This window comes from Gouania willdenowi, chromosome 20, assembly GCF_900634775.1.
Source record: "Gouania willdenowi chromosome 20, fGouWil2.1, whole genome shotgun sequence".
Lineage (NCBI taxonomy): Eukaryota > Metazoa > Chordata > Actinopteri > Blenniiformes > Gobiesocidae > Gouania > Gouania willdenowi.
In genome coordinates, this window is record NC_041063.1 from 10704792 (window position 1) to 10718347 (window position 13556).

The window sequence follows — 13556 nt, forward strand, 5'->3', positions numbered from 1 at the left end:
GCATTGTTTTTAATAGTTTATCAAGGGATTCTTTTGACATTGAAAAATAAAAGGAAAATAATACAGTTTTTTCTAGTTTTTTTTTTTCCCCAAAAAAAATAAAGGACTATTTTTCAGTCATTTGACTACAGTCCCATTTTGTAAAATAAATCGTGAGAGAATCGTATCGGGAGTTGAGTGAATCGTTTCATCCCTAACATTTATAGTATTATAGTTTATAGCAGAAAAAACATTTATATATTTGTAATTCTTACAATGACTATATTACATGTGACTAGCACCAATAGTGACGTAATCATACACAGCTTTTAGCTTTTTAAAGTTTTAATAGTTAAGTAATTTCTTTGTTATATTTATAACATTTTTCTTTGTTAAAAGTTAAAACAAGACTATACTAATATGAAATATTGTTCCCAAAATCTTTCAAATGATTTCTTATTGATTTTATCTGATGTTTAATTGATATAGATGTCTGTTGAATGTGATAATACAGTTAGGGAGTGCTGTTAGTGATTCAGGTGTGTCACACTGCAGCTCTATCCAGTGTGATGTGAAGTGGAAAAGAAATGAATGAAACAGTAACACAGGGATGGAGCAGCAATTTAGAAGTGTTCTAAGGGTACGGCAACCGTCGACTCTCAATTTAGTTTATTAAATTAATTTACTAAAACCATGTTGAAGCTGTTATTAAGTCAGTGATGCTCAACGTGTGGCTCTTTCTCTTAATTTACTCCAGAAAGCCTTAAAAGGGGGAAACTTTTAACCCCTTTTACCTTTTTCTTTGGCCATTTTGCAACTTCTTTTGGCCCATTTTTGCCCCCTTTCCCACAAATTTGTCACTTTTTGTTAATAAATATCCCTTTTTCCTAATTTATTTCAAGTTTTCTTTGACACTTCTATTCAAATAAGCTACCCTTTTGCCCAATAAATAACACTTGTTTCCTTTTTTCCCTTACATTTACCCTCTTTTTGTTCCACATTTTTGCCCTTTTTCACTATTGTTTGCCACATTTTGTTCATTTAAGTTACCTTTTGCCATTTCATACCACCTGTTTCCTCCTTTTTGTAATTTTTTTTTGCCACTCATGACTGCTTTTGGCCCATTTTAGTCACTTTTCACTCTTTTCTTGTCACGTTTTGGCCACTTTTGGACCATTTCTTTCCACCCGTGGCTCATTTTCTGTCCCTTTACTTTCACTTTACTCATCACCGTTAACGCTTTGTTTACCTTATCGGAACGGCGGCTTCGTCAAATGGCTGGCTGTGATTGGCCTGATCACCATTCAATCAAACCAATACGTTTTCAACAATGAATCCCTCTGTAAAAAGTTAGGGGGATGAAGTTTTGTTGTTATGAAAGCGCGGGTGTCTCATCCCCCACGGGTGAGACGCGCCTGGTGTAACCTGTTTCAAACACTCCCCATGCCTGAGGTCCAGACTGAGCATGCAGCCTATACTAAACAAATGTCCTCTGTCTCTCAGTGGCAGCAGCGGGGGAAGTGGCAGCAGAGAGAACAGTGGCAGTAGTGGGATTGGCATTCCCATCGCCGTGCCTACACCCTCCATTCCCAATTCTGGACCAGGTGAGTGTTTGCTGACAGCCGCTGCTTACTGTAATGATGTACAGTAAACACAGCTCTACACCCGACATGGGTCAAGCTTTTAGTGAGGAATCCTAAAGTAAAACCTGCCACATCATACACATACAGAGTGTCAAAGCCACTTCTGTCTTCATTTTACCAAAAAGCTTTGGGTAGCATCAAACATGTAGGCAGAGCTGTGTTTGTTTGTAATGACACTTAACATAGTTTACAGATTAAGTCATTTTTAGTATTTTTCTTTACATGCTATTGGAGAATATGGCAATTACAGACCAACTTCCTGTCAGTTATGAAGTGAAACAGTGAAAATTATTTACTAAGAATGTTGTTTGAGAAAATAGGAGATCAAGTTTTCTGTTTAAAAGTGTAAAGCCTCTATATTGGACTCTCATTATTACAGCTAAAAGCTAAGGGTGTAAGAAAAAATAGATTTGGCGATATATATTGCGATATTTCACCACACGGTTATCGTATTGATCCAAAAAAAATTATACATTTATGTTTTTAAACCAGTTTTTTTAACTACAAAACTATTTAATAACATATGCATCGCACATAAACGCCCGGTCACTAGGTGTCAGTGAACCACATCAGAACTTATTAAACTACCTCACTCCTCAATGCGTTTTAGCTTTCAAGTTGATTGCACTTTATTTTCATAAAACATACTGGATACTTTTATAGATGTATGTGGTTATTTTTTCAGAAATAATTTAAGAACTTATCAGATTCAGAATTTGTTGTAGAAGCAAAAGTTGAACTTTTTTATCAAATGAAATTTGACAGTTTGATAAACATACCACTTGTTTTTGATATTGGAGCTTCAATTACAGTTAGTTACCATTTACAAGTTTAAAAAACATACAAATAAATAGTATTTCATATCATGGTGGGCAATGGCAGCGGCTGTGCTCAAAGCGAACAGCGAAACATGCACATTTCTCCGTGAACACGTCATTATAAACGCTGATATTTTCACCACGTGTTTATAACCTAATGCACACCTTGGGGATGTACATAACATGTTTGTGTGTAATTAATTTAGTTTTTTTCTTGCCGAAGGAGGGTCTAAGGACAGGGGATGACATTTATTATCTATTTGCTTAAGTCCAGCGAACATTATTTAGCAATTTATCATGCGCATGTCCCATAGAATTCCACCAGGGAAAATGCACACGCTATTTTACTTTGCACCCGCAAATATAGCCCTTTATAACACTACAGAGTACAGGGTATGTACACCTCTCTGTACATCCAACCTTCAAACACATACTCATTTGGCCATAATTGACTACTCTATTTAAGCCCCCACTATATGAATATATACTTCTGACGGGCATTGTACTAGGGGTGAGTATTGGCGAGGATGTTGCAATACAATACGTATTGCGATACTTAGGTCACGATACAATATTATTGCAATATTCTACCCAGTTAATATCAAAATTAAACGTACAGATGAAAAATGAAGTTGCTGCATATGTTCATCAGAAGATATTGATCATTCAGAGGACAAATTAAGTCAAATCTATTTGCTTCAAAATATCCTATTTATTATTTATTATCAGTGTTTTTGCACATTTTCACTGAAAAAAAGAAAATGCAATGTTACACACTGCCATCATAAAATAAAGTGCAACAAGTTTCTTTTCACTGAAACTACTGTGTAGAAGTCTCAAAGTAACCATGACAACATAATGACGGCATTGTAACAACTGTAAGTGAGAACATTAAGGATAAATCACCCTGAGTTACTGACAATGCACAAAAATCAGTTTAAACACTGATCTGAACAGATTATATGAAAATAAAATGTCTGTGCATATATAAATATTGCAGGCATTACACACTGCCATCATAAAATTAAGTGCATCAAATAACCATTGCAACACATTGAAAGCCTTGTTACCACCACTGAATTATTGCACAAATACACAAAAATATTGATTAAATATAAACAAATAAATACATTTTAAAAATGATTTTTTAAAATTAAAAAAATCCATTTTTTAAATAAAAAATCAATTAAAAATCGCACTATATCGTGAAATCAATTTTTTTTTTCACACCCCTACACTGTACTAGTAATTGCCTTAATTGCATATTTGTGTTTAAACATTAGAACAAAATAGGCATGAAGGCGATATTTATGGGGTGTGAATGATGTATAAATTGCTATTTGCAGATATTATGGAGTACGCAAAGCCTGTGTTTACCAGACAGGGATTATGTGGGCTCATTGTTTTCTAAGCACAGCTGATTCTCTATCCTACTGTGTAAATAGGCCAAGCTGCATGAGGCCTGCTGCTGTACAGCTGAACAGTAAAACCCACATAACACCACACACAAGCTATGAGCAGGGCTGCCTTACACCATACACACAATAGAGGTGGTGCAGTGTGTGTGTGTGTGTGTATGGTACAAGGATGGTTTTGTAAAAGACATACTTTAGAGACTGTGGCAGCTTCACAACCTCAGCAGCATCAGCAGCAGCAATTTAGGAAGTCTGTCGCCATGACAACACCCTGTTCATACCACAAAGAAAGCACTTGAGTGCTCGATGTCTGGATAAAGTTGTATAAATATAAAGCACTTGTGAGACGCCAAAGGAAGCCTACAGAAATGAGGAAAGGTTATGTAACACTTCAGAGGTGTCAACATTAATATGAACACTCCTTTCAGTCCCGCCCATGTCTGCCCCACCCGGAGCCCCTCCCCCACCCCCTCCTCCACCTCCACCTGGTCCTCCAGTGGCAGGGTTTGCCCCTCCAGGGCCTCCGCCTCCACCTCCACCTTCAGCATCATCCATGGGTGAGAGTCGTCCTCAACTACGTCGTCCTCTGCAGAGCGGGTGCTGCTCTTTCTTCATCAGTTTGTGGGGACACATCTGCCGTGTGTCTAAATATCTGTACACATTGCAAACAATGCTGCATATGCACTTTTATTCATGAATACACCTGAAGTGCACAAATAGAACCAAACACTCCAGGTGATTTGAGAATTTTTTTTGACGAGATGAAATAATCCTAATAAGAGAATGAGATGAAAACATATTTTATTAGCTGAACCTGTTGGTCTAAACACATCCAACATGATTTCTAGGATCTTCAGGTCTGTAGCTGTTTGCAGGTTGAACAGATATCACGTCATTCTTCACCCAGGTCTCCTCAAACTACAGTCCTTTAATGTTGTGGTGATGGGCTTCCAATCCTTTCTCTATCAGGTGATCCTTTCTAACAAAACAAAAGCTTGGGTTTCATTTTTAAAGCAATTTTTTCTGCACTTTTTAGAAGTCTTCCTCACAGGTACGGTTTTATGCTTTTACGCATCAGGGAACATCCAGCAGAGCTCGATCACTTCTCTTATCATAAGGTTTGCTCAGGTAGAGCAGATTTATTTATTTATTATTTATTGAGCATCACCACATCTAAATACAGACTTTTTTTTATTTTGACATGGGAGTTATGTATGAACAGGGTTAGGGTCAAATACAGTTACGTCTTCAATTATCCATGTTCAATTACAACTCAATTACGATTACGGTGACCAACTTTTTTTCAAATTACAATTAAAATTACAATTGTCATTTTCCCCCTGAAAGTCAATTACAGTGACATTCTCAATTTCTAAAGTTCAATTACAATTAATCACAATTACTGAGCCTTTAATAAATAATCCCATAAATGTCAATGTCAGATTTATTTCTATAGCACGTTTAAACAGCCAAGGCTTACCAAAGTGCTTTACAGTAAAATAAAATAACTGTAAAGCATAAAATGTAAGCTTTCTCTTGTGTTAGCTTTATGTTAGCACCTCTAATGATAATATAATGATGAATAATGTTTTAAATCAGCCGTAAAATACATTAAAAAATATTTAATATCATCTAATTTGTTCTTCATCTCTTGGTTAACTTGTTAGGCTTCGTAATCAATGAAAATATTGGTATTGATATTTTGGGTGTGGGCGTCTGATCCTTTTTTTTGTCTGGATACCCCTCAATTTATTTATTTATTTTAAAATGGTAAAATGATCCTCCAGAGAACTGACAGGTAAACTTAATATGAAACACATTTTATTGAATATTAACGTCATGTGTGTAAGCCATAGGTTTTGCATTAAATTAATTATATAATTTTCATTTCGTTACAACTACAAATATCATAATTGTAATTAATTAATTAATTATTAAGTGAAAAAGTTGTATCGGGACATCCCTCATTGTATTGAAGTCTTCAGTATTAAACCCCTGCTTTCTCCTGACCTGCCACGAGAAGAGAAAAAAAATGCCGTGATTATGGGCGGGGCTTCCGGAACAGTTAAGACACGCCCAGTCTATACTATAAAATCTCCAATGAACAATTTATGCTATGCTAACTAGATACGCATTACTCAATGTACCTCTATATTCACTCTTCTCTCAATCCAACCTACTCACCACAGATTGTAGAGCCCACAGGTGCTAGTTTTTATACAAGGGGCGGGGCTAACAGTGCTTGCTTGTGACACATGATGGTCTCAGCCAATAGCAAAAATCAATTGTAATAGCCGGGTTTCAACCCATAGAGGGCAGTTACTCTGATATTTTACAACTAAATATGCCAAATTTTGAGTTTTAGTTCCTCTTTAAGCAGTTATTTCCATAACCTAGAATGGCTCGATGCAGCTTTATGTTTCTTTTGATAAATGTTCCATGTTTGTACAGGTAGTGTGTTTTGTGTGATCAATGATCAGAACAAGGAATCCCTCCCTCCAATGGTTTCAGAATGGAAATGTTTGTCATTTTTTTCCTCTGGTTCCACCCTCCCCTGTCTGAGCACTGGGTCTACTGGGAGGATGTATTTGGTATCACCATGTAAACAGGAAATGTTTAGGCTAAAGGAAGACCTTAAAACACCCACCTCTTTTTTTCAAGGTTTTAATCCTGGGTATATCTTGTGCATTTTGTGCTGTCGACATGTTGCTGTTTGAAGACCTTATTATTCCTGCAAATGTGTGTGAACGTATTAGAATGATTGGTTAAGGCTGTTGAAAGGATCTGTTTTGTTGCTGCTCACACACTTACTTTCTCCACAGCTTTCCTTTGAATTTCTTCAAAGCTTGATGTTTAACATCTAATCCAAAATCCTTCTCACAGATTTCAAACTTAAAAAATGAATGATTTTTAAACATCTGCTGACTCAGGGGTTCTAATCAGGAGTTAAAGCTCAGCTCATTTGTGTTGGTGTCGCTGTTTCATGCTTCTCTTAGTTTTTCCTCGTCTCTGTCTTTGTCTAACCTCCGTTCTTCTCTTTCTCTGTGCTCTTCCCTCCTTTCCTCCCTCTCTCTGGGTGTTTTCTAGCCATGGCCTCGGGGCCTGGTCTGGGTCCTGCTCCAATGTCCCAGTTTGGAACCATCTCGCGGCAGATTTCACGGCACAACCCCTCCAACTCTTCTGTCTCTATGGTTTCGGCCACGGGCACCTACCGCCGGGCGCCATCGGTCACTTCCCAGTTTTCTTTGCAGCAGCAGCAGCAACAACTACAGCAACAGCAACAACAGCAACAGCCTCATGTTAATGGAGGCACTCTGGCCTTTGGCCAAAACTCAAGTAAGGCGCTTTTATCTCCAGCTCCAAAACGCTGAACCGAAACACAAAAACAACACTTTTCTTTCACTGTGCACAAAGAAAGGAGTTTATTGACATTTGCCTTTGATCTGAAAGTGCATCTTAAGGCTTTTCTTGCAGCTTTAGGACATTTGCTTTATTGATTTTCAGTCAGGCACGTGCACAGACATCTTTGGGGGCAGGTTCTCAAACCAGAAAAACGGGCGCCCATCACAAAAAGTATGCATAAACTTATCATTATTATGATGAAAAATCACAGCAGGAAATTTTCAACTTGTATACAGTTATTTTAGTTAACCAATACAAACTGAAATGAGTAAATACAAGAAATAAATGAATAACAAGCAAAAACAGAGCGAACAAAGCCACGATGATTTTTAATTTAACTAAATGATATATGAAAAAATCAAAATGTATCCTAACTTCAAACTTCTCTGCTAATGAATGAAGCATCTAATATACTGTATTAAAAAAAAAAAAGCGCCTTCACAGGAGCCTCCTCAGTGGAAGTATAAGCAGCTTCACACTAATAATATACCTCACTACACTGTAGGTAGCTCAAATTAAGCTCAATCATTATGATTTTCTTAAATACTCTGCCTTCATTAAACATGACAAAGGTCAGTAAACAGACATGGCTTTGAGGGTTTTTTTTTTTAAAGAAACTTTGGACCAGTAGCAACGTATTATCAGCGTTACTAATGTAATGATTAATTTAGCACCAAACAACAGCAGAGGATTGCACAAACACCATTATTATTACCTCTGTCTGATGCTGCAGCCGTTTGGTGTAAAGAGGGCGGGGCCGCAGCGGAGTAGGTCGCGGAAGAATTCTGACAAGAATAATTCCATTGGATCCTGATTCATTTTTTGTTCCTAAAAAGTTTGGGCTTCCATCATTTAAAGCTGCGACCCCCAGTAATTGTTGTACTAGATAAAACCATAGTGCATGCCTCGCAGATCAATGAATCAAACATTATTTACTCCAAAAAGAAAGGAAAAACGTGAACTTCCTGCATGAAGTTTGTTTTCATCTCCACCATAAACACAAATGTATGAAACGTTTTAACAAAGTGGAGTCGCAGGTGCATGGAAGTGTTTTTACTTCATTCTGATATCATGAGGAATACCGGGAACAAAGTAGGACAAAAATGGTGTCAGCTGAGTTTCTGTCCTCTATGTTTGGTGAAAAAAAAAAGAAAAGAATGAAGTAAAACCACTTTTATGCAACAGTTTAGTTTCTGTAGGAATAAGGTCACACTTTACAGTGCATTCATGTGATGGGTTGCGTATCGCGTTGGGTTTAGGTCATGAAAAGTAGTCATTTTTAGAATACATTTTTCAGAAGAAAAGCACTTGCAGCTCCTATATAATGCAACTGTAAAAAGTTGTATAATGGTGATCAAAGTCCTTTAGAAGTGTGCAGTGCAACCAAGTACAAATATCTTGTTTTTTTTTTTTTAATGTTTTATTTATATCGCACCTTGCTCAGATTAGAAGACAGACCACCTCCAGATGTTTAACACATTCTGATCATAACCAGGTACATGTTTTTTCATCCCATATAACATCCAGGTTAGTTTTTTTTTAAGAATACCACGTGTTGCTGGGATTCTTGGGCCTTCTTCTCACCAAAAGATAAAGATAACCTTTATTAGTTCCACAAGGGGAAATATGCACAGCTTCAGCAGCAGATAAATAAAATAAAACAGCATCATAAAAAATAGATGATATATACACACATTAAAGAAGCACTAAAGAGTTTAAACATGCTGTATTTATTGAACAAATGTAACCGTTAGTTGCTCGGTTAATCTAAGAATGTAACTCGCATCCAAGAGATCTTGGTGTGATTTGATTTGATGTTGATTTAATACATGGATCAACATGGACTGTATATTTTAATGTTTTCTAGTGTAAACTCTAAGCAAATAAAGGATCAAATGACCTGAATAAAACACATGTTAGTTGTTCAATAAAAACATATTTACCTACTGCTGTATCCCTTCAAAATAAAACTACATTATTATAATTATTATAATTCTAAATAAGTAAAAGCAAGGGTTTGAAAGGTTTGACAGAAATCACAGCTTATCCATATCATTGGTGGGATTCAGTGTTGGGTTCAATTACATTTACAGCTTTAATTATCCTCAGTTATGGTTCAATGAATCAGCTGAAAAATACACTAAAAATGTGATCTGTCATCTCATTTGTTTTCCATCTCTTTGTTACCTGATTAGGCTTCCTTATCCATTAAAATATTGGTATTAATCATTTTCTTACAGCCGTCTGATCCTTTTTTCCATCAGTATATCTCTCGATTTCAATTTTTTTTTAAAACGGTAAAAATGATACTCAAAACAAATGACGAGTAGTAGGAAAACTTAAAAAAACGTAACATATTTTAATGGTTACCTACGTATGTGTAAGCCATAGAACTGTAACATGGTTCCACAGGTTTGAGTTTGATTAAATTGTAATTGAAGGTTTTTATAGAATTTTCATTCCAATTCCAATTACAAAGTCAATTATCGGAACTCAGTTACGATTACAACAGAAACATATGTCTTCAATTCTAATTACAATTCTGATGTATTTTTAATAATCAACTATAATTACAATTATAATTGACCCCAACTCTGCTGGGATCCCAAAGAAAAGCATGTGGACACATTTTTACATGCACCGTTTCATTCTAAACCAGAGATCTGCAACTTTTATCACAGTGGGGGCCACAAAAATGTAATTGTCTGAACAAGGGACCATGTTACTAAAATGAATGTCATCATTTTGAATAGTGACCAGTCTGAGAACAAAGCGATTCGTCTGTATTTCTGTCATTTTTGTTTATTATGGGTAGTCGATTTGTGGATTTTATTGGTTTTATTGGTGTCATTTTGTGTATCTTAGTTGTCATTTTGTATATTTTTCTGTCATTTTGTATTTTATTGGAGTAATTGTTTGTATTTCCGTTAACATTTTTATATTTGTCTGTTTTTGGAGTAGTTTCTGTGTATTTTGGGAGTATTTTGGTTGTTACCATGTTGGGGGCCATACAAAATTAGACCAAAGGCCACATGTGGCCCCCGGGCCGCCAATTGCCCATGTCTGTTCTAAAATGTAAAGATTTAATCTATTGGATTATCTGTTTCTTGGACTGTTTGAGCTCCTTTAGTGTTTTCTCATCTTATTAATCACTGAACTGTTTCCTGTTCATTCCTGGTGACTGATGGGTTCTCTCTCTCTCTCTCTTTTCTTGTACCTTGCTGTCTCTCTCTCTTTTTTTTTTTTGCACACCTTCTCTCCACCGTCTCCATCCTCCCGCTCACTCGTTCGCTGGCTTTCAGTGTCTATTGCCCCCCCACCTCCCCCCATGCCCCAGCTGACTCCACAGATACCTCTGACTGGCTTTGTGGCCAGGATGCAGGAGAGCAGTAAGTGAAGAGCTAAAAACACTCTGCACTACTTTCCCTTTCTTTATAACTGGGCCATCTGCTCCGCAACTCCCAGCATGCATTTTGTCTCGTTATCCTCCAGTATTGCTACATTGGTTCATCTTTTGCTGCTCACATTTAGGATTTTTATGCTACAAAACAAGGAACAAAATACAGAAGGTCAAGTGAATGACTTTAAAAACTACATATATATACACACCAAATAAGTATTTATCAGCTCTTCTGACTATTTCATCTAGAGTGTGGGAAACTGCATGTGTAGATTAGTGTTAAATATGTTTCTTAACACTTTGTGAAGCTCAGTCCAGATGGATTTAACCACTAGATATTCTCCAAAATGTAGATTTTCACTTAAAAAAAAAAACCCTACATTCAGTCAAAGTGAATAATAATGGCTGAGAGAAGAAGTGAAACAGAGATGCTCTCTGCTGCTCTCTACTGGTGTTAATCTAAAAATACACAAGATTGATACATTTATTATTATTATTTGTGTTATTTCCATACAAAATAACTCAAAATACCTTTTTTTTTTTTTTTTTTTTTTTTAATAATCTTGTCTTTCACATACTCTTTGCCAAAGTCTACACAACATAATTCACTTTTTTGTTGTAATTTGACACCAGCCTCAACCTCAAGCAATGATTGAGATTAGATTTACCCTCATTATTCAGATACATTATATTCCACTGAGAATAAACACATTTTCTGTTCTGGATGCTACAAAGTTCTAACATTCCAAACAACATGTTGGCGTGTATTATTTATCACGTGTGTGTTTTTCAATCTTCTTTCTTTTGCTTTTGTTTCCTAACTTTTTTTTGGCCCAAAGAGGGGCCTTGGAGAAGTGACTGAGAATGTGGAGTAATGCATGGGACTTCCTGCCCCATAGGTGATAAATAAAATACCTCCTAGATTCATTTTCTTCTTTTGCATGACTCAGCGTCGTGTCTCATCGTGCATGGTCACACCGCCAGCCCCCCATCGCTTCAGTTTCGCACGTCGCATTCACCTTGAAACTCATCCCATATTTTTCCTTCATCAGTCGTTGATACTCCGACTCCACCGCCTCCTCCGCCTCCAGACGAGCTGCCGATGTTTGACGACTCCCCTCCTCCACCACCTCCTCCTCCTGTGGATTATGAGGAAGAGGATGCGTCTGTCGTGCAGTACAACGACCCCTACGCAGATGGAGACCCCCAGTGGGCCCCTACGAGCTATGCTGAGAAAGGTTTGACTCATATTTGTCATATCTCATTTTGGCCGGAAAACTCTCGTATTTGACCCCCTCTTTCCCTAGTGAGTATGAGAAATTAAAAGAAAATATGTCACGAAAATTAAATGTAAATGTCTAATTTAAGGACAAGAAATGCGAAATTAACATTAAATATGCAACGTATTGACTTGTATATGAACTGTAAGTATATCAAATAACAATCAAATGTGCTTCATATATCAGTTTGTTTTAATTTACACTGTATTATAATTTAGGAATTAGGGCTGGGCGATATGTCGAGATTCAAGATATGTCGATTTTTCTATTTTGGTGATATAGAAAATGAAATTACATGACATTTGCATATTATTTGAGTTGCTGCTTTTACTTCCCAGAACAGCACGTAAAGCTCAGTTAGATGATCACCAGGGTCCCCATGGTCATGAAATTCCTGGAAAAGTTATGGAATATGAAAAAACAATTTGCCAGTTGTGAAAAGTCACGGAATAATTGAACTGTCATGGAAAAGTTTTGTAAATATAGCCTATATTATTAACATTTTTTAAATCCAACCTTGGCTATTAGTGTGGGATGCTAAGCAAGTCCCTTAACCCAAACACCTTGTGTTGTACATGGCTTTGGATAAAAGTGTCTAATTGTAATTTTAATCTTGTAATATTATAATTAAACATAGTAGCACTTTCTAAGTTGTTGTTTAATGTTACATCCAATAGCTGATGCATCGTTATGTTTAAAACATATATTGCAAAATGGGTGTCGAAGGCAATTGTACGATGTTATATGATAGGTACAGTAAGTTATGGACACGACGAGGCACACAGTCAGACCTCTGATACACTAGTACACTGGAAGGTTCCGCTCATTTTTGAGCTCCAACAGTCTTGAATACTTCATTTGAATTAAAATTATCAAAATATATATTGTTTATCGCCATTAGAAGTAAAAATATTGAGATGTGAGTTTTGGTCCATATCGCCCAGCCCTAGTGGGAATGTTTACAGCATTTTAATGTCATCAGAGGTAGGCCTACCAGATTCTAATCACATAATTGTATTTAGTAAGTGGTTGACAAGTGCGTATTTTAGATTTACTGTACACTTGTCTTAAAATAAGAGGGATACTGGAGCTTTGTGGGGATGGATCGGAGTTGGCGCCAGAAAAATGAATGTTCATCTATAAAAGCAAGGAACGTCTGTGTGCGTGTGTTTGTGGAGCAAATATCTCCCCGACGCACTGTCTGATCGACCTGAAACTTTGTCAACTGCTTGCGCATACCCTGAGTGTGTGCATCCATCATTTTGGAGTAATTCAGACTGAGAAGAGAGGGCGTGGGAGTGGGCTCTCCAGTGATTGGCCCTGGCCCGCACGTGGCTATTTTGCTTGATGTTCTGGTTACCAAAAGAAAATATATGTATATGTATATATATGTATGTGTATGTATGTATGTATATGTATATATGTATGTATATATGTATGTGTATATGTGTATATATGTATGTGTATGTATATATATGTATGTGTATATATATATATGTGTATATGTGTATATGTATATGTATGTATATATGTATATGTGTATATATATATATGTGTATATATATATATGTGTGTGTGTATATATCCCATTCTTTTTCCCATCCACACTGTGGAACTTC

General features: G+C 36.5%; 1 protein-coding gene across 11 annotated transcripts in view; it reads left to right on the forward strand.

Moving 5' to 3' along the window:
* Positions 1 to 13556, forward strand: part of abi1a (abl-interactor 1a) — a 68704-nt gene that overhangs the window by 54317 nt on the left and 831 nt on the right. For 2 of the 11 annotated variants that reach the window (XM_028434350.1, XM_028434351.1), the window contains 5 exons: positions 1483 to 1583; positions 4284 to 4412; positions 6943 to 7191; positions 10560 to 10646; positions 11710 to 11895. In XM_028434350.1, the coding sequence (XP_028290151.1) occupies positions 1483 to 1583; positions 4284 to 4412; positions 6943 to 7191; positions 10560 to 10646; positions 11710 to 11895 (752 nt within the window). The remainder of the gene's footprint in view (positions 1 to 1482; positions 1584 to 4283; positions 4413 to 6942; positions 7192 to 10559; positions 10647 to 11709; positions 11896 to 13556) is intronic. The other 9 variants (XM_028434353.1, XM_028434354.1, XM_028434355.1 and 6 more) reach the window with 6 other exon arrangements.